This window comes from Monopterus albus, unplaced genomic scaffold (genome assembly GCF_001952655.1).
Source record: "Monopterus albus unplaced genomic scaffold, M_albus_1.0 scaffold395.1, whole genome shotgun sequence".
NCBI lineage: Eukaryota > Metazoa > Chordata > Actinopteri > Synbranchiformes > Synbranchidae > Monopterus > Monopterus albus.
In genome coordinates, this window is record NW_018128275.1 from 6,674 (window position 1) to 29,080 (window position 22,407).

The window sequence follows — 22,407 nt, forward strand, 5'->3', positions numbered from 1 at the left end:
TATATATATATACTAAAATCAAGAAAGACAGACTCCTTCCTTACTCAGATCTGTCCAGTAAAAGAACTGGGGTATAACAGTTTCTTTGAAGTAAAGTTCAACACTCACTTGGCCACAGCAGTGAAGGCCAGCTCCACATTCAGTCCCGATTTAGCACTCGTCTCCATGAAGGGCACTCCAAACTCCTGCACAAAGAAACATCTCTGATTAGGTGTGTGTGTTTGTATGCGTGTCTAAACTTGACACCCCTGTATGGCCTTCTTTTCTGAGAAAAAAATACCCTGTGCTGACAGAAAGATGAGGTTTAAGTAAGTAATTTAGCATTATAAGTTTAGGTTCAGAGCTAGGGTTTAAGGTACTGTACCTGGACAGAGATGAGAAGGATGCTGATCGATACCAATAATTTATTTGTGATGGGTTCCTGAGATTTCTTGCTTTAAAAACTAATTTTCTCACCAATTGGTTGTAATTTACCAGAAAGACAGAGAACGCAGAATATGATCAGTGAATGATCCTCCCAGACATAGTAATCTCCTGCATACTGTACTGGCTATTTGTGTGTACCCATCAATAATCCCACTGTGTGTGTTACCTTGACATCTGCACTTCTCCTGCCACACTGCACTATACGGGTGTGCTCGTACGTACTCTAACATGTCACTCAGTTTAACTGAGCGAAATGGCCTGGAAAATTAGCAAGCCCCTGTCATTCCCTGTGAACAATAGCAACATTATGTGCCCCCATGAATACGTAATTTGACACACTAATCAAGACACGGCAGCTACATCGGGGGAGCTTTAGGGTGCATGGGGCTGCATGAGCAGATTAATTACAGCATGTCTTTCATGCTTGGTACATGCGGTAAATGTCACAATGTATGTGTAGCCTATGTGTGTGCATGCATAATGAGGCTCACCTTTGCCAGTTTCTCTCCCTCTTCTCGTTTCACCGCCTTGTCATGTGAGTCAGCCTATAACGTTTTGGACACACAATATCGAATTAGAAACAGTCGCTTACATCCCAAGCCCTGTTACACAGTGTCTGGAGAAGAAGGTTATTTTGACATCCATGTTTGACACATGCAGAATTTCCTGTTTTACAGCATACATTTCAATGCCTGCTTGTTACTTTTATGTATTACTTGTATTATTTTAAGGACTATGGTTAAGAGGAGGAGAATAAGATATTTTCCAATGTCAAAAATAAAAATCAGGAGACTAAACTTGAAAAGAAAGGAGCTCCATATAAAGCTAATAATATAAAGTCGGCATTGCCTTGCAAAGCCTGCTATTGCTAACGTGCTAGCAAATAGCAGACCCTTTTCTTTTCTTTTAGTTGTTGTTAGCATTTTGAGTTGTAAACCAAAACTACCAAAAATGAGCTTATGCATAAAACTTAAACGGTGGCCTATTTACACAGACTCCTGTCTGTGGTGCATGTAGGCACTTATACAGCATGTCTTTCATGCTTGGTACATGCGGTAAATGTCACAATGTATGTGTAGCCTACACTTATCATAGCTTCTAAGCACATCCATACACAGCAGCTCTCTCTATGAGTCTGTCTGTCCATCTTCAAGTATTGGGAGCAAGGCCTCACCTTGTTGCCCAGCAGCATGACAACCACGTCCTGCTGAGCGTACTCGTGGATCTCTGTCAACCATGCCTGGAGAAAGTAAAAGAGCACAGAGTGGTGAAGAAATGCAAATCAGGAAAGTAAAAAAGGGAAATGGAGACAGTGCGTGAAGAGATAAGCACAAGAGGGATTGGAGATAAGAGCGGCGACAGAAGAGATGGATGGATTCACAGAGATGGAGCGTGGGAGAAAGACAAAAGATTAATTTATTGTTCCCTGGCTGCAAAGGTCATCTGGTCCTCCACCTTCTCCCAACAGAGCTTCACCTCTTCACCCCTATTCAATTCTATTCATCCATCTTCTTCCAATTACAGGCCAGTTGCGACTTGGCCCTGTTACCGCTTGGTTAAAAAACAGCGTCTTTGATAGTTTGATGTCTACACACATACACATAGATGCACCCACACACGCAACCTTCCTCAGGTATCTCATTTTTGTGTGTTTGCATCCTATTGTCAAACAACTTTTAAGCAAACTTTTTAAATGCCCAATAAGCATCAAAGTCCCTGAACAGTTAAGGCTGTGAAGTAACAAAAAGAGCCCACATGGATGCTGCTCAAGACAATGGAGAGAGAACTGCAGTTCATTGACAGGCATGTTTTACGCCCATGCAAAAATGAACAAAGTAACACAAAATCTGTTTGCTGAGCCACAGGCTGCCTTAGGCAAACCTGTCTCCTGGAGATTAGGTTTATATACAACTAATGTGTTACATTTTCTATTACCAAAATGAGGAAACATTGTTAATTAATGTGTTTGGCAGAACATATTAGTAAAATGTTGACCCACAATATATTTGTTTTCTGTGAAAATGTCCGCAACATAATATCCACTACAACATAATTAAATTGTTTTATGTTATGTTTAGACACTCACTGCACTTGGTTACGACTGGAGAAAGATCATGGTCTGGTTTAGTACAGATAAAGGTCAAAGTAAAAGAAACTACAGATACAATCTGTTTATTTACAGGTACAGTAAACCAAAAGGCAACCTTTCCCTAAAAGTCTTCTTATTGCCTAAAGCTAACCACGGATAGGAGTCACAGTGAATGAGTCACAGTGTTTGCTGTATCTGTCCACCTTCCACCATGTGTTAATTAATTAATGCAGGCTACAGTAATTTACATTACAGTCGGGCAGCCCAACTTTGATGAAAACTGCACAAATAATTATGGAAATTATGTCAGTTATGATAATTATTGCCCATTAACATTCTTTGAGCAATGTGCTTTTATGTATGTGATTAAATATAATGTAAAATAAAATCATTAGACATACATAATCCAGAAAAGTTGTCATTTTTGGCAAAACAATTCTAAGATACTAAATAATGAGCCACAAATTATCCGAGGATTTGCTTAGTTTTCTCAGGATATTGTGAAAGATGAGTAGATATTCAAAGATTCTGCTACTAAGCCTGGATGAGAACTAAAAAAGAAGAGGGAGACAGGTGTAATGAAATGAAAAGCTTATGCAACAGTGAAGTCAGCATTTAAGAGCAGTTCAAGGTTGTGGTGATAGCAGTGATAAAATAATGTGGATGCTGTGTTTACACTAGTTTTAAACACAGAGTCAAGCTGTCAATGTCAATTAAATAATAATAGAATGCATTCAAGCTATAAATCAGCAATGCTTGTGGAACATTAATATTACTGTGCAAATAACCATTTGTTCTTAAAATTCTTTCAGGTTTCTTCTTTTCTCTTATTTATTCTTGCCTTCTTTAGTCTTGTCTATGCAGAAAGTAATGTGGTGGGCTGCAGCTGAGTGTGATGTGACTGGGATGAGAGTCAGCACCTCCAAGTCTGAGGCCATGGTTTTCTGCCAGAAAATTGCTCGCTTCTAGTTGAGAGTGAGGTGCTTTCTCGGGGTCTTGTTCACAAGCGATGGTAAAATGGAGTGTGAGATTGTAGCATCAGCAGCAATGCAGTTGTTGTACCGGACTGTAGAGTGACAATGACATTGCAAATACAAAAGGTTGAAATAAGTTTCCTCTGTAGGGTGGATGGATTCGGCTTTAGAAATAGGGAGCACAGTTTTGACATCTGGAGGGAGCTAGGAGTAGCGCTGCTGCCTCTTTGTGTCAAACGGAGCCAGCTGAGCAGTTTGGGCACCTACTGGTTGCCTTCCATTGTAGGTTTTCTAGGCATATTCAGTTGGTAGGAGGCCCCCGGGTACATATATCACTACATATATCTCATCTGGCCTGGCAAGGCCTTGGGGTACGTCAGGAGTAGCTGGAGGGTGCCTGCACTACCTTGAACCTGAACCTGCTGCCACCATGACCCGACTCCAGCTAAGTGGTATAGAATGGATGGATGGGCGTCTCTTTAATTCCTTAGGGTAGGAACAACAAAGGACACAGATGAGTGTCTTTCATCTCTTTACTAGTAAAACTAAGGGGATCTTCTCTCTGTTTTCCTCAGGATATACAGGACATCTCTGCTGGGCCTTTCTGTGCTTAGCCATTGTGAGCAAATCTCCCATTATGTAATTCTCATCCTGTTAAGACACCTAAAATCTAAATGTGTTTTATACTATTGGACCTCATATTCTTTTCATTCCGCTCCAACAACAGCCACACTGTAGCCCTATCGGAACTGTGTAACTTTAATCGTCTTTACAGTAATTTGTAATAGAACAAACTGAACTGAGAGCTATCAGCATGAGTTTTAACAGTGATGTGGTACAGAAGACACAGCCCCTAACACAGTGGTGGTCAGCTGAGCAGAGGGCTGCATCACTTCAGTATCAATAGGCACATGCTGACCACTACTGGCGAGTGGGGAGCTTAAGCAAATACATTTTGTTGCTATCGTGTAAAACAGCGAGAGAAAGGTCAGGTCTCTCTCTCACACCCACATATACTGTACACTACCCCCACAGTTCCTCCTGCCTCCTTCCACCTCTCGCTTTGTATCATTACATGAATACACTCCGATCAGCGGTAATCCCTGCCCTCACCTGCAGGTTTACAGTATTCTTCTGCGCTCCCTCCTTGGGGGTTTACATCACTTTATTGCACAGAGATGAATGCACCTAGCAGCCCTGAATCTAGACAACATGAGACCCTGCCAATTACAGGGTCTCAACAGAGCCATGAAAGATCTCGGCAGCCTGTGGGTGGATTACGAGAAAGTGAGAGAAAGAACGTAGTTTGTGAGCTGATCAAACATCAAAAGGACTCACAGTTGAGGATTACAGTTCACACAGTTTTGTGGGGGAGTCATGTATGCGTTGGTCTACATGCGACAGCTTATGACATGCTGTTAGATTTACTGCTTTGGTACAGCTTTCAGTTGACACTTTGACTTAGTGTGTTACACTGATTACCATAGAATCATGTGATCAGTCTGCTCAAATGTTTATTTTTAGCTTTCAGGAAATATGCAAACAATTTCAAGATGTGTCAAGAGTGCATAACCAATTACTGGCAGGGTCACCATTAGGTCAGGGTCACTGCATTGCTACAGCTTTTTGAACTTTGTATGCAAATAAGCAAAACGTGTTGCTCATTAATACCAGTTTATTTCATATACTAAATGCTCCTGGAGTCAAAAGGTTGCCCCATCTTATTCCCCCTGCCTGTAATCCAGATGGGTAACAAATTAAAAAAAAAGAAAAATTAACAAAGGGAACACCATTTTGGTAAAGTGTCCCCAGAACAGCTTCACTGCTCCTCTGTTGGAGGGAGGAAACATATTGCATCAGTGTTCAACACACTTTTTCATGCTCATTAAAGAGCCCATTGCATGCTTTTCTGTGTTTTCTGACTTATCTACAATGTTACAACAGTGAATTGTCATCTTAAATGTGACCTAAAGCTCAAAAAAGGAGGTAAATGTATGTTCTAGTATTTCTATGCAGAAGAAACTCAGTTTATACAAGTCTTGAAAATTGTCGCTTGCAAGACTTTTTTAAAAGTATTACATGATAATTTAAAGGTTTCCTTGAATGGTCAAAATCTCCAGGCAGTTGCGTGTTCATGTGAGCTTGCTGACATCCACTGGTGCCGTTGTAAAAGTGGAATTTTTTAACTGAACATGGTTTTGTGGATATATTTTCCCTCCTGCTGCTGCACTGTGACCAGAGGATGTGGAGAAAAATACAGGGCTGAGGTTACTGCATGTCAGGGAATGTTCATGTACTTTGTTTAGAGTCATTTCATCGGTACATATACCATTGTTTACCTACCTATCTATGGAAGAGAAATTCCAATTAATTAATGTTGTTGTGCTGTCCACTTTCATATTCTGGCTTGAGCATGTCAGGTAGAATTTCAGGTATTGTCATTGCTGAGCACAGCTTATTTGTCAGTGTTTTTGTTCCCCCATCGAGATGTTTCCCCTGTTCAAAACTGGCTTTCATGCAGCAACCCCCTCAATGGTTGTGGTTAGGATAATACTAGGATTCAGGTTAGGGGAAAGACATTTTGATGGGGAAACAGATTTCATCCCAACACTGACAGCAGGAGGTGTGTATGTTCATGAACTGTCCTCTCGTTTTTAGGAAGTGTCTCTCTGTTTTTATTTTATTTCACTTAAACTAAAAAAGCTGTGGATTTCTACTAAAATAGTTGAATAGTAGTAGTGACAGTGGTCAGCTATGATCTGTTGGTTTAAATGTCTTTAAGCTGTCAGACTCATGAACAAATACAGAATGTACTTTCTCTCACTGTTCTTTATGCTATTATGAAAACAGCTGTTAGTCAAGGTTGACTAGTATGTGTGTGTGTGTGTGTGTGTGTGCACATCTGTGGAGGTGTGAAACGGGTGCCCTGTGGTTTTCTGGGTGTTAATTTGAGGAAGCTGTGGTCAGATCTGGGTGGGCTGCTGGGTGGAGAAACAGAGAAATTTAAGAAAGGGTTGAGCCAGAGATCAGACCAGATTGGACAAGAAGTGAGATCAACACATCACTGCAGGTAAACAAGTGTTTTACACTTTACATTTACATTCTGGACCCAAAGGTGTAAGTTTCTGGGTATATTAATTTGAAGATTTCAAGTACAACATTTTAAATTATGAAATGCCTTTGTAAAATATTATGTTTAGTTAAGTTAGCATGAGAAATACTGTTATTTTATTTGTATAATTTCAAGCAAAACTATGTTACTTTTGAGAAGAAAAATGAAAATATTCCTTTTACAAATTAAAAGCTGAATGAGTGTTTTAAAATAGTATGTGGTTATAGCCGGACTTGATCTTGTATGTTTAGCTTATAGGGATGTAGCTTATGTTTAACTTACTGTCGCTTAGCTAATGCCATCTAATGTTAGCAAACTTTAAACTGTTACACAGTTGTCTGAGGGAGACTACTGACTCCGATTGCTAACTTTATGACTCTTCTGTACTCGGGTTACTGTTAGAATAGCTTCACATTTAGCTAAAGTATAAACAGTGTTATTTGTGTAACTGTCTTTTCAAATTAAATGAGGTTTTCAAAATTCACTTGACCAATGAGTGTTGCATCTAGTTTTGTTGTGAAACAATCACTGATTGTGAAACTATGTGAGAAGCTGAAATGGGCGTCTCCTGTTCCTCTTCTAAAATTTTAACATCCCCTCCCTCCCTTCTTTCACCATATTTCTCTTCACAGAGTTATTTATGACCATTAGACCTGATAAACACTGAGAAACCACCCTGCAAGCAAGATGAAGAAAGGGCCAGCTGTTAATAATGGCACTGTTAGTCCAGGCTGTACTGATTGTAGCCCGATGAGTGGAAAGGCGTCTAAAGATGACCGCACAAGCCACAGGGTACAGAACAGAGACCGCAAGGAGAGACAAGGATCAGGACAAGTCAGAATGGACAGCCAGGAATCCAGACAGCGTCCCTTGTTAACAGTTACCACCCTTAATGCAACAACACGTTCTCACCAGCGACGGTGGTCAGCTGACCTTTGTAAGTGTGAGACCTCACCAGTCATTATTGTGAGGAAGAACAAGAAGGAACCACAGCCGCCGCAGCGTGGTGTATCCCTCCTCAGACCTCACACAGCATCCCATTCTTCAATCAAGCGTTACTCCTGCCCTCCCAGTGGGCTCTTTGCTTCACCAAGTCAGTCTTCATCTTCCTCCCCCTCCTCCTCCACCACCTCATCCTGCTCCTCTCCTCCCCCCGTGAAGACATCCGACATCACTGGCCACGACCCTCTAGGCTGGAAGCTGCGTCCCAAGCCCGTCTCTGCCGCCCCCCGTGCTTGCACTAACAGGTTATCTCTGCAGGTTCCCCTCCCTGTTGTCTTCCCTGACCCCAACTCTGGTCCTACATCTAACTCTCTGTCGGACAGCACTTCTAATCCGGACCCCTCACCTAAACCCAAACCATCCCGTCGCCGTTACTCCGACTCTTCAGCCTTCCCGAGATCTCTGGTGACCCGGATGCCTGCGGTGACACTTGAGGAACTCTGTGCTGTGCATCTCTGCTCGGTCACCCATTCTCATGAGCCTGATGATGTCTTCACCGTGAGGAACGAAGAGGAGGTGAAGGTGACCACTCGACCACGCAAAATACCACCACCTGTTCCAGATAAAACCGCCACGGCCAGACAAATAGCACAGCTGATTGCACGTTCACTCTCACACTATAGGCCTGTAACCACTAAAGAATCAAATATGTACAGCAATGTGATGAAGCCAAAACATTCACCTCACACTGTGCACCATGACAGCCTGGGCGCTACAAAAACTGGTAAGTACTCACAAAAATCTCCCAGTAAAATTACCTGCAAAGGAAGAATAATGTCAGATTAAAGGAAAAGGCCAGTCATCATCTACATTAATAGTCTTGTCAACAACAAACAATTGAAACTCCAATTGTAACACAGGCTTCTTACTTATGCCCCAATAACCCTCATGACATCATTAGGGGCACGTCCTTACACTTTATAAAGTTCCTCCAACTATTTTCAGAAACAGTTTTATTCTTAATGAATAAACCTAGGCTTCAGTGTCAAACTGTTGCTGTTCCCCATTACACAAACTAAAATTAATGTTGTTGTATATGAAGATGATGCACAACATTGTTTTTAAAGTCTGCAGAAGGTCCAATTAGAGACGCATGAGTGGCTTTCACCCTGATTAGCTTTTGATTGATTTCCTATAAGTGCTGAGAGGAGAGGAGTGGTTTTCAATGTCAGTCAATGGTAACAGCATTTACTGTGCTCCAGTAGGGCTGCGTCTAGATGCCAGCTGTGACAGGGAGAAGTCTACTCCACACTTACCTGGCAGAGAAATCTGAAGAGGACAGCCAAAGGTTCTTTCACCAACACCATGTACTACCACATTTTCCAAACAAATTGAACAAATTAAAGTAGATGCATGTATGTTTGAAACTCCACCTCCCACACCCTAGCAAAAGAGTTTTTAGTTTTATTAGGCACTGTGTTCTCTTTCTACTGCCACATCTGACTTATTTCCCTCTGCTGTGAAAATGTGACTGTTCTTCCTGTCAGTTACAAGCTAGTGTAACTGTAAGAGGACATCGAGTTTCATGTGTAGGAAGAAACACACCCTGTTGATGTTGCAACTTATGCCGGTTGCTAATAATTAATCCCTAAATTATAGTTGTATATTTGCCTGCATGGTGCATGAAAAACTGCCTTGTGTTTTGTTGACAGTATGTTACTTATGACATGACATTCTTTGTTGTATAAATATGAACTTGTATAAAGATGATCGCAATAAATCAATCACCTACCTTTACGTTTATTGAATTTTTTAAGCTAGGGAGCCCTGTTGAATATAATCCAACTCCTTTTGGTCAAATAAAAACAAAAACAGTTTTTGGTGACCACTAAAGACAGTATACAACTGATTTTACAGACCGAGCAGTATTCCTTCCATTCCAACCACTAGCTACACTTGCTTATCCTTGAGGATTGCAGTGGGGCTGGGACCTAGTCAATTCACACTGGACAAGAGGTGGGGGTATACCCTGAATGAGTCACCAGCTACCCAGTCACTCTCACATTCACAAATTCAGGCACGTTTTGGGACTGTAGGAGGAAACCCACGCAGGCATGGGGACAAATTGTAAACTCCACACAGAGAAGCTGCAGCTGTCTTCTCTATGTGTGACTAGTACACTCTGTGATGAATAAAGTAAGATGTGGAGGACCCCTTCAAGATTTTAGCAGTTGTTAAAAAAACTGTATCTGCGAACCACCATCTATCTCTATCACTTATATTTTTACAAAAATATTCTCTAGTATCTTAAACATGACAATGAATTCTTAATCTATCGATTATTATCAGGTAGTAGGAGACAACATACTCTAAACTTAAAGACCACTTAGCTTTTTAGTGTTTACTGCATCTTAAATAGGTTTTACAGCACAGACAAGAAAATCCCTAAGATATTATTGAGAAATTATGGAATACCTAATTAAACATTAAATTACCAACCAATGTCTCTTTTTTGGCCACGATTGATTTTTTCTGACAGTAATTCTCTTTTCTCTGTACACAGATAATACACCCTAATTCCACATTGCCTACTATCTACAGTATGCAGGTATTAACCTAATAAAATGTTATTTTTCACAGTGATATTTGGTAAGATTTTACCAGAACACAGTGCAAAGAAATCTTTCAGTGTACTGATGAAATGAAAGGTGAAAAGATGCAGACAGAGACAACTGGATGGAGTCACTTGTGTGAGTCTGGGTTTGGCCTGCTGAAATGAGCCGCTGGGTACCAGGCAGAGTGCCGAGAGATATGCAGTGTAGGCTGCAAGTAGTGTTGCAGGCAGGTGAGTCAAACACACACACACACGCACACACTCTCTCTCTCTCTCTCTCGCTCTCTATTTCACCATCTGAATGCAAATCTGAAGCTGCTGTATCTCATATTTCCTTGTTGGTTCACTTTTTACATTTGCTGATTTACAGATAATATAGAACAGTTATGCTTGCACGAATCCCGCTTGAAATTACAGTGAGTCATATTTTGCACACTTCATATAGTGGCTCTTTTGACCACCACAATACATTATTTAAAAAGACAGAAAAACATTAACAGTGGTCTTTATTTATATGTGTATTTATTTATGGGGTGTAAATGTGGCCCCAACTACAGTTGCCAGGATCTTCTGCAAATAAGTTGAGTGACTATGATGGACGATCCAGCATGAAATGAAGAACTGCTCTTCATTGTTTTCACTCAAGCCTGTGCTACACAGCAATATTCCAGATATGGCCATCCACCTGGACCGGCTAAATCGCTACTGAAGCAATTGGAAATTACTGCCATCCAGTAGGACTGGAGGCGGAGGCCTGTGTGTCTGTACCAACAAGGAATGCTGCTCAATACGATGGTTGTGTCCAGACACTCTCCTTTACTGGTGGAGTTTACGATTGTGAAGTACTGCCGTTGTTATTGTAGCCGTCTACCTGACCCTGAGATAGAGGCACTGTGGATTCTGTACAGTGACATCAGCGATCATCAAACAGCACACCAACAAATTTTTCTCCAACCTACATGTTCCATATGGTTGTTTGTCCCTTCTCTGTCATAAGACCCAAAGGGGCGTCTCATTACATAGCCCTTCTACAGTAGTGAGAGGAAGTGCAACAATTCTGCCAACATTAACGACAACATACGTCACACTACCAAGCTATACAGACTTCTGTCGTCATGGAAACAGCCATAAACACAATGGCGAGCTAGCAAGCTAGCTTAGAGCAGCTGGAACTCTGTCATTTTGGAAACTGTCATAAGGCACAGCAGGTTTATGTATAAATCACATTTTCATACACAAGGCAAATCGAAGTGCTTAACACAATACATACAAATAGATTAAACATTAAATTGCATACAAATTGCACACAGATGGATGAAACAACATTAGAATACTAATTAGATTAAAACAATACATGCAAATTAAAAGCAACAATTACATGAGAGTACAAAGTAGCAACATGTCCTATTTGTGTAGTAGTACTCTAACTGTGGCAGACTGTGGATTTTCATCGTTCTCATTATACTTCGTACCCCTTTACTACAGTCTTCTCAAGACTAACCTTTGAGTACTTTAGCAAAAGAGGAAGGCTAGATGTGGAAATGCATCAAAATGACTTTTAATCATGTTTTGTTTATAAAATTTGCCAGTATATTAAAGGCATTTTAACTGTTTTTAAAGATGAGTGCCTTGGCTGCTTTTTCACTTTATTAAGAAGCTACTCAGTGTGGTTTCAGCACAAAGGTTAAAAATAACTTGGTCACGTTTAGAAGCAAAACCATGTTGTTACGTTTTGGAACAAAAACTCTTGAAAAACACAAGTCACACACTGGAGTGAAACCCAGCTCTCCTGAAAGAAAGCCCTGTGTTACGCACTTTGTGCCTCTATATAATGTATCACGTTACTTACTCCTTTCGTCATATCACAGCGAAATGGCTGCTAGATGTTGTCAAACTATAAAATGTAACAGTTATAACCTGCTGTCACACATGATGTATACTGTTGTATTTTATGGGAGGAAAGTCTGGAAGTTGGGAAGTGGAACAGGCTGAGAAAAGGGTGGATGTTAAGCAGGGTTGATCAGTCCATGGAGAAAGAGCAGGTTTAGGACTAAGCATATAATAGAAATCTGACAGGAGAGACTAGAAGTTGACAAGGTCTTCTGTGACTTGGCTTTTTCCTCTGCACATGCTCAGCTGCTCTCAAGCTATATCTCTCAGGATGCAATGAGTCAGTAAGACAGCAATGACTTGGAGGTGAGTGGACAGAGGCAGTCCAAAGAAAAGAAAAGAGTCATAGCGGCAGACTCAGGAAGTAAGAGGGTGAATGAAGGATTGAGGGGAGGGCAGAGCAGACAGACCAGAAGAGAAATAGTCAATGAAGAGAAGAGAGCAGAGGTTCTGGCAGGGCAGATAGCGTTATTGTGGGTGAGGGTGGGTTATGAATGAGGACAAAAGGTAATGATCAGAAGTATGTAGCAGAGCAGTGGCAGGTGAAGACAGGATCCAGCTGGTTGGCTGCTTTGTGAATGGGGGGGCATACAGAGATGACCAAAGAAAGAAGAGATTCAGACTTCCGATAAGTTGTGAAATTCTCCAAGTATAAAGAGAGAGTGGCCGTCATCCAAACACAATGAGGTGAAGGACAGTCACAACTAATTTCACAGGATGTGTCAGGGTGACTGCATGACATTCAACAAAGTGACTAAGAACTGTGGCAAAGGGGAAAAAACAGCATTTCTAATTGTGGGGTATCAGGACTGTTATCTATGGCAGGGCAGCAGTGGTTTCTGGAGAAATCCATGTTTCAGTCATATTTAATGTTTTTTGTGGGTATTAGGCTCCATTTAGTCCATTGCAGCACCCAAATCTGCATAATGTGCAGCTGTTATACACCTCTCCACAGAATCCATTTACAGTATTCTGTCAAAATGACACATTTCCAGTGTGCTTTCTGCTTCAAGCAATGTTCAAATACATTTTATGACCTATGTACATGACCATGAATATGGATTTAAACTGACTAAATAAAAAAAAAATTCTCTCCTCAAAACATGAAAAATAATACATTTTGTTACATTTATTTTCTTTTATGCCTGCTGTCTCATAATTAAAGCAAGTATTTAACTTTTTGTCTCATTTTTCATTGTGACATGATTTTCACAAATAAAAACTTAGTTTAAATAGTCATTTAAACTGTCGTCTAACTTTTTTTTAAATTATGACAGTGAAAACATACAAAAAAATAAATATATAAAAATGTGTATAACAATATATTTCACTTTATTTCATTGATTTGTTTTTGTTTCAATCTTCCATACTGAGCTTTATGTATAGTGACTGAGGGCTATTGTAGTCATATAGTGAAATTTAAATACTAAACTGTACTTCAAGCAAGCTAGAGTTAACTTTCTGAACTCTTAGTGGACTTTAAACATCATGGCAGAAAAGTTCAAAACACTTTCAGTTCAGAGCCTCTATAACACTGAAAATCTATAAATTTCCACTACAGTAGGTAAGAGGAGAGGAGCTGTCAAAGACTTGGCCTCGCAGCAGTGCAGAGATATTCCTATCTAAAGTTTTGAAGTTAACCTCACTTTTCTAACCAATCAGAAAAAGACAAAGTCAGAGGTGGAGCTCATGGCTGTCAATCGGTATGTGAAAATGCTTCTGTTCTTCTACTCGCCACGCAGAACCCTGCGCTCCTCAGAACACCTGTCCCTGGTTGTTCCTCAGGCTAGGTACAAAAAATGGCCGTGTATGGCCCCAGGCTTTGGAACTCCCTACTGCCAGAGCTTCGGGCCGAAACTGAGCTGGCGGCTTTTAAGTCAACTGAAAACCCATCTTTTTAGACAGGCCTTTGGTATTTAGCTCGTTTGAAGCTCAAGTTTGGCCTTTGCCATTTTGGTAACACTTCGTTTCCCCTAACTCTGGCTCATCCAAAAATAGGCAAAGAGGTGGAGCATGAGTGGACCTACAGGCCCACTAGACAGCTAATGGCCAGCCATCTATGGCGGAATGCTCCCGCATAACAAACAAGGCAGTATAACATTTTGCCAATATGGTGGGGGCACCGGTGGATGTCAAGTAAGCTCACATGAACGCACAACAGCCTGGATTTCATGCCCATTCAAGGAAATCCTTAAACTATCACGTAATACTTTATTTTGTTAGAAAAACGTTTGCGAGCCGTGTATAAACTGAGTTGCTTCTGCATAGAAATAGTAGAACATATGTACACCTCATTTTTTGACCTTTAGGTCACATCTAAAATGATAATTCACCGTTGTAACATTGTAGATAAGTCAGAAAACAAGGAAAAGCATGTAAGGGGCCCTTTAATTCATATAAATATAAAAAACACAAAAGTGATTGGAAAATAGTGGGGCTGCACCACACATGCAAATATCAGTAGTGGTGTGTTTTCATAACCGAGTCTGTGTGTTAATGGGTATGTGTCTATGTAAATGTCACTGTGTGAGTGTTAAGTCAACATTCTGGGCAACAGCACATGCATGAGTGTCAATGTGTGTGTGTGTGGACTTCTTCCAGGTCCTTCACAACTACAGATGGAGCCATTATAGTTTCAGTCACATCCTGTGGAAAGGATGAATAACCAATTAGCATCCAGCTACCACAAGTCTTTCCCATCATCTGCTCCTTGTCTTTTTCATACTTATGGGATGCACATTTAGCCTTTTCAGTCTGTTTTCTGCTTTGTTTCATTTCTCCTCTTTTATAATCTATGGTGACACTGAGAAGGTTTTTTTTGCCAAAATTGAAAAAGACCTGCTAATGTTATCATAGGGTGAAAAGCTAACATAGTTTTCCAAAGATGCCAACCTTGATACAAGGGGGAAAGCCTGATAAATACACAGGAAGAGGCAAGATAAAATGTGAGGGCTGGAAGGGAAAATGGAGAAAATCAACAAATATATTTTCGACTTTGTGTGTAGAAAAGCAAGAAACAGGAACAGGGAGAAAGCTCTAAGCAGACACAGAGCTGCAGAGTGTTGCTGCAGTGTTCACTTTCAGCTTGTCAAAGGAAAGGACCACTGAGAGCAAAGTATCACCACCCTCAACTGCCAATCAACAATTTCTTTGTTTTTAACAAAAGTATAGTTTTTTTATTGGTTTCCTGGCAACTCAATTAGGCAAACTGGTGCTGGAAGTCATCATTCTACTGGAGAGGCTGTGCTGGAAAAGACTGCAGAGCCAGAAACATTGTTTCTATTTAATTCTGTCCTGTCTGTACAATATTGGATTGTTTTTAGTACAGTAGAGCACATTTACTATGATTCATCATTCTCTGCTGGTACCAGATAGGCCCTTCTAAAAATGGCACTTTGTTCTGTTTGTACAGTTTTGGACAGCTTTTTTTAGAAAGTTATATTTACTGATTCGTACTCATGAGCACAGATGGTCAGTGTGTCTGCATTTGATTTCTAATAATAAAATATTTGTTGAAGCCTAGGTTTATTTTGTTCAGTTTTATTTTACGAGTATCCTACATGTCCACACTTAGGTTTTGGTTTCTGTAGTTCCTGCTGTTCATTCTGGCTCTCGATTGATTAGCACAACTACACAGTATAAATGAGAGACAAATTCCAGTCCTTGCTCCAAAATGCATCCTAAAGTTCAGCTGAAGCTACTGTGGGACTTCAGCACCTCAAATTATACAAATAAAGAGGGTATCTTCTTAGTAAAAAAATGCCTCTTCTCATTTGTAGGCCTGTTGCCTGATCCAACTTAAGATGTATTCAGACTGACTACAAAGTGAAATTTTGACCACTGGAGTCTTTCTGCAGCCTTTTTCAACAGAAGCGGTCAGTAGTACAGCTAACTTAGCTTTAGCTATAACCAAGAGCATGCTCAGACTGTGCGTGTGTTTGAATCACACACAGCTGGGGTGTTCAGCTGGGTGACACCTTACACTGGTCTGGATTTTGACAGCTGGACAAACAGAGGACAGTGATCAGAAAGATTTCAGAGCAAATAAAACAAATTTTGTAAGAGTGAGAGGGCAAAAATAAGATAAAGGGCTGATGTTGCTGTTCTTCCTGGGAAGAAAAGAACAACACATGGTAGATGCAATAGAATAATCGCTCCCCGTTCGAACATTTATCTGACACCGGGTGTAGATCACATTGATTTTTACTTCACTATCCTGGGTATCTTTTGGATAGCAAAGCCTCCCAGCTGCGAGAACACTGACTGATTTAATGTTTTTTTTTTCTCTGTTCAAACATGTTCATCAATGCCAGTAAAGTGTGTGTGTGTGTGTGTGTGTGTGTATATGTGTGTCTGACATGTGAGTTAGTGCCGTCAGCCAACAGGGTGCAGGTTGCCACAGTAGCAGATGTAAAGGCCTGATACGAGGTTGTAAATGATTCAAGGATTCAAGCATCAGGCTTTTCAAACATTACAACTAATTACATTCATGCAGCCCTAATTTTTTCAATTTGTGCTGATGAAGCCGTGCTCATTACAATTATGTCCACAAACCACACAAATTGCAAGATGTGCATTATAAAAACAGCACCACACAAACCAGAAAGAGCTATTATTCTGGTCATTTGACCATGGTGGTTGTTACAGTCAAGGTCCAATGAAAAATGCTGACAATGGTGAAAAAGGATTGCTGCATTGATTGTTTTTTTAAATTGTTATGCAGTCACGAACTGGTCGGCATGACATCCAATAAAGCCCAAAATTATTACCAGCTTGTCCTTCAATCATACAAGGAATTATGTTTTACTACTTGCAACAACAATGAAGGTTTATGAGATGTGTGTCCATAATTTGTGCCTGTGTGTGTACCCATGATTATTTATCTGTACGTGTTTATAGCATAGTCTTGACATCTTTACAGTATGCTGCTTTATAGGTACAGCACATGTGATAAGTGTTTGTTATTTATTATGACAGGACAGCATAATACTATCACTTGAAACGGAGCATGAAGACCTGAGTTCAGGGTACAGTGTCATTTTTCTATCTGATGCTCTCATCGATGGGATGAGCTAGCTACATCCACTATGAGCTAGCTACAGTCACCTAAGTTTACCTATTCTGAATTATCGCAGTCAGTGGAGTGAGATTTAAACAATTTAAGCAACTTTTTAGCCAAACAAAACACAAATGTATGCAAGCAAATACAGTGCCTCCCTCCCGAAATGGCAACTTGTCCTAGCATTCAGCATGATCTGTCGTACTCCTCTATTGTGAGCATAGTTGCAAACTGAACAGGATGTATTGTAATTAGAGCAAACTGAGAACTCCATCATTTATTAGCGAATTCAGCTGCCTACTTTATAAAGTCACAAGCACAGAATAACGAGACATTAAGTCAAGACTCTTGTGAAATTCCAGTTAACTCGCATTCAAGCAAAGCTGTCTACTTTCCAAAAATATCAGGCCGAAGACCACAGGTTGCAGTAGAACGATGCTTCAGTGATGCATTTATTAAAGTTAAAGTGCTCTTACAAAGCAGTACAAGACGTGCACTCTTGTGATGCTGTGGCTTTTATGTTAATCTGACACCATTCAACTGTGACATAAGTTTTACAGCAATGTTACTCCATCAGACCTAGTTAGATTGCCCTTGTAGCTTTATGTAAATATGGCAATCACCTATGCAGTCTTAAGACAGACTTGTTAAATTGCTATTGTATTTGCACAAGAGGGAAATGTGAATATTGATTGTATTCATCAGATTCCAAATTCTATAATACTGTACTGGTGTTACAAAACAAACAAACAACAAAATACAATGTACAAAACCCCACACTGAGAAAACAGGAGGTATAAGTGAAGGTAAAATGAGGCAGAAAAGAGGGACAGATTAAAAACAGCAGTGGCCGTGTTCATGGTTACAGATGCTATGGAGATTGAAAAGAGGCGTGAAAGAGCAAAGAAAAACATAGGAGACAGAATGGACAACGAGACGGAAAGTGCTGGGCACTGTGTTTCAATCTCTTTTTCATCCGAATGCTCTCCGTCATTCGCCATAATGGATTCACAGCAGTGTGTGCTGAAACGGTGTACTGCTGTAACCTTGGATGCCTGTGGATATGTTCAAAATTCTGCCTTACGCACGCATTCATCTGGGTCAGACCTCAAATTACTCATCAGCAGCTACATGTCCATTTTGCTATTTCAACAACAATAGCATTCCACTTTGTGTGTATTTACTGTAATGTGCATGTTGATTGAAGAACATAAAAGTGGCACATAAGCAGCAGCTATTCATCTTTTACACCATTAAAAGTACTGCTACCAGCTTAAATATATTCTATGGGTACTGCATTAACATTTTACTTAATTAAAAGTACATATGTATTGGAAGAAATATTTATTAAAGTATGAAGGTATAAAAGTATTTTGGGACGGTGCTATATCCAGCAATGAGCGATTTTTAAATTTAAATTTCTACTTGTATAGCTAGTTAAGTGCATTTCTTTTTGGCTGTTATACTAAGTTTCTTTGCTGCTGACTTGATACCACTCTCATGCCAGTACAGTAAATGTTCAGCAACAGCAAGCAGCTTGTTAGCTTAGTTTAGCTAATAGACTGGAAACTGAAACCAAATAGGGCCTACTGGAAATTTTATACTTCGGTTTTAAACTAACAAATTATGTTAGTTAGTGAGCTTTAGAGGTGATGTCAGGCAGAGTTTGTTAGCTGTTTCTTCTTGTTTCCAGTCTTTGTGCTAAGCTAAACTAACTGGCTACTGAATGTAGCGTCATATTAACCATACAGGCATATGAGCTGCATTCTCCTGTAACTCTCTGTACCAACGTGAATAAATGTACTCCCCAGAAGGTCAGTCTATTCTTACATTCTAAATAAATGCACCATACATTACAAAATTATTATGTTTTACATGTAATGTCTCAATCTAAAAAGTAGCCATTGATTAGATGTGAAACACATGTCCTAGAGTAAGAAGTTTAGTTCACTTTGAAATGCTGTGGAGTATAAAAACTACATAAACTGAAACACCCAATAATCTATTTAAACACCTGCTCCACCACCAGTGGTCATTTTTGATTTTTAGTGAGAATCTTGGCAACCATTGGCCAGATGCCATGTGGACATTCATCCAGATGAACATGGTGATTCCCTGACTTCTTCTTTGGTGCCACTTTCAAAACAGTGCTGATTTATTCAAAGGATCACAGGTAAAATTAACATTACACGCTCAGGTATCTTGCACCTCCAAACTGCACGCAGGCAGATGTAAGATGAAAGACCCTGAACCCACCAGGCCTATACATTATATCCCCTCGGTTGGGCTAGCCCCATACTACACAGGAACGTCAACCGAGACGTCTCTGTTACCAGCTTTGCAGCTGGTCATAGCAGTAGTCAAAACATGAAGCAAATCAATGTGTGTGTCTGTTGATTAAGTGGTGTGTAGCTAAAAACATTCTCACGACCTCTAGTAACATGTCGTGACTTAAACATAAGAACATATTATGGCTAAGGCTACAGTTATACACGTCATAATAATAATATTAAACACCCTGTCTGCTGACAGTCATCAACATTTCTCTCTAGTTATCCTTGACCAGATGTACCCTGTAGAAACTCATAAGCATGACTAAGCATTTAACAGTCTAACTAGACATCCTATCTCCACTAAACATTTCTAATACATAAAGTATCTATCCAATTTCTATCTGACTAAAAATACCTAACAGCGGCTTTGGAGGGAAGTCAGAATGAAAGGGTGGGATTTCGTCAGTTGTCTTCTTTCAAAATCAAGCTTCCACTTGCTGGTTTTTCCAGGATCATCAACACTACCTTTAAATGCTAACCGGCAAACCCCTTGGTATATAAAGAAATCTATAAAGGGAGCAGAGGTGATGCTTCATGTACAGAACATAAAAAAACTACTCCTGTATATATGACAAAAACACAACATGATCAAAGGGCGTTAGAGAAGGTGATGGTTTTGTGTGGCTCTGTATAATTTAGAGAAAACTAAGCCTAAATCACAACATTCTCAATGTGAAGTAACACACAGGAAACTGGACAACATTATAATATGAAACTGAGAAAAAAAAAAAATCTGTAAACCATGCATGTCCAATTATGAGTGCTACAGGTACAGTACATGGTCCTGTCTATACACCACCTCTCATACTGAGGCTCAGCTCCCATTTCTAGTTTTAACAAAAGCTCTGTTTTCAAATTAGCGTCCTGTTCTTTGATTGTGCCAAGAGTACCTATACCAGTGGAGTACCATTCAGCTTCAGCAAGTCCGAGGAGTTTCTCGCTCTGCTAATCATGAGAACTCTGTCAGTCTATTTTTGCATCATTACCACTTTCTATTGTAGGGTCTGATGTGTGTGAGTCTCCAGAAATGCATAGTCACAAAAATCTTACAAGGTTTTACTCCTTTTGGGTGTCTGTGTTATGTCACAGGTCAGTCCTCCCACTGAGCTGACTGAAAAATCCTGCTGCTTTCTCATGGAAATATCATTTGCTTGCACCTTTCTGGCTTTTTAGAACAAATATAATTTTTTTTAAAAAAAGGTCCTGTTGTGAAACGACCTGAAATGTGGGAATGCAGATCAGCGAATGACTGATTTGAAGGCTACCATTAAAATCACTCTCTACCCCAGTACACATGCATTTTAAAACATGCAAATTTAATAGTTAAAACATTTAAAAAATCATAAAAGTAAAATGATGGTCCCCAGCTGTTTGAACAGAAGCTAGGCTCTGCTTGTTGCTCTGCAGACTGTTCTCTCTCCTCCATTAATGAAGCCACTTTCACACGTTCACACACAGCTGCGCATACAGGAACCCCACACTGTCATACCTGTGGACACACACTAACAAGCCTACATGCACACAAACATCAGATATAAATGCATCAGGCCTGCCAGATGGCTATGGAGCCATTCCTCTCCTTGATGTGTGAGACACGTGCCTTTATAAATGGCCATGTTCTGCTCTGCACTGTGCTCTGCCTTAATCAAAGCAGAGCAATGCACCTAAAGAGGATGAGTGGCACCAAATAGAGCAGATCACTGGAAAATCATGTGGGAGCTGAGTTCAGATGAGACACCACAGCTACAGAAAATTGGGTCTGTTTAGGGGGAGGAGACCTCTAACATACCCCCACACCCCTGTTTTTCAGTTTCAGCTCTCCTTTCATTTGTTGCCACTGTGGTCATCCTCTCTCACTGTCCTCATCATTCATCATCTGGCTCCGGCTGCACTTATGAGCCAACCTATGCAGGTCACTTTGAGAACTTTTGCATCCATTGGCAATTTTTTTGTAAGAGGAGACTTTTCAAAAACAAGTATAACCCAAATTCCACTTTGTTTATGTCAGAGCAAAGCATTTAGCAACATTAAGGATTTTACACTCACCTGTGTAAGTCTAAGATGAGCATTCATACAAAAAACGGAAATTAAAGCATCCGAAATATTATATTAACCTACAAACACAAGCCCCAAAGAGGTAACAGAATTCACTACCTTCCTCTAAATGGTAAAGGGTGAATGTGTGACCTATCCCATCATGTAGTATCATGAATTGAAAGCATGCCATGAATTTATTCTTCTTATGGAATCAGCAGCATTCAAGATTCATAACCAAACAGACAGGGAATATCTGGCTGACATATGGAGTGAAATTATGATGCTAATACATAAAATAGCCAATTTATTTCATTTTCCTCTTCTTATCTGGGGCTGGGTCAGGTTAGAAGCAGGCTAGTCTAGATGACCCCTCTCCAGAAACATCTTCCAGCTCCTCCTAGGAGGCCCTGAAGCATTCCCCTGCCACATGAAATACAGTGGCTACAGGAAGTACTCAGACCCCTCCTTCACTTTTTGCACTGAGTTGCAGATGTAATTTATATTCATGAGACTGCCATTTTTACCCATGAATCTACACTCAATAACCTATAATGACAAAGTGAAAACTTGCCTTTGGAATAAAAAGAGTCTTTAGTCTGAAGGGACATGAGGGGAGGATGAATGCAGACACATACAGAGAGGTCCTTGAAGAAAACCCGCTCCAGAGTGCAGAGACCTGAAGACAGCAGTTCACAGACTCTTCTCATCCAATCTGATGGGGTTTGAGAGGATCTGCCAGGAAGAACAAGATAAACCACCCAAATCCAGGTGTGCAAAGCTTGTAGAGACTTACCCAGAAAGACTGAGGCTATAACTACTGCCACTAGGGTTTTTGACAGAGAGCTGCATTAAGGGTCTGAATACTTTTGTAAATGAAAGTTCAATTTTTAAAGCCATGTTTTTACTTTGTCATCATGGTTTATTGAAGCAT

The 22,407-nt window shown here is 40.2% G+C and overlaps 2 protein-coding genes across 3 annotated transcripts in view; one reads left to right on the forward strand and one right to left on the reverse strand.

The window, feature by feature from the left end:
* LOC109951547 (ras-related protein Rab-26-like) overlaps positions 1-22,407 on the reverse strand; it is a 90,705-nt gene that overhangs the window by 4,349 nt on the left and 63,949 nt on the right. The window contains exons 7-9 of the mRNA XM_020586117.1: positions 1,601-1,666; positions 918-971; positions 109-185 (exon numbers count right to left, since the gene is read on the reverse strand). Of these exons, the coding sequence (XP_020441773.1) occupies positions 109-185; positions 918-971; positions 1,601-1,666 (197 nt within the window). The remainder of the gene's footprint in view (positions 1-108; positions 186-917; positions 972-1,600; positions 1,667-22,407) is intronic.
* On the forward strand, positions 5,898-9,755 carry LOC109951546 (putative protein TPRXL). 2 transcript variants are annotated; one of them, XM_020586115.1, is made up of 3 exons: positions 5,898-6,559; positions 7,234-8,327; positions 8,806-9,755. In XM_020586115.1, the coding sequence occupies exons 2-3, from the start codon at positions 7,289-7,291 to the stop codon at positions 8,874-8,876; spliced, it is 1,110 nt and encodes a 369-aa protein (XP_020441771.1). In that variant the 5' UTR covers positions 5,898-6,559; positions 7,234-7,288; the 3' UTR covers positions 8,877-9,755. The 2 variants fall into 2 exon arrangements, with proteins under 2 accessions (XP_020441771.1, XP_020441772.1); XM_020586116.1 differs by having other exon boundaries at positions 8,809-9,755.

Bases quoted from the DNA above. Each gene is read 5' to 3' on its own strand.
- LOC109951546 (XM_020586115.1), top strand. From the start codon at position 7,289: ATGAAGAAAGGGCCAGCTGTTAATAATGGCACTGTTAGTCCAGGCTGT. The intron at 8,328-8,805 runs GTAAGTACTCAC...ACTGTGCTCCAG, and splicing joins CCTGGGCGCTACAAAAACTG to TAGGGCTGCGTCTAGATGCC.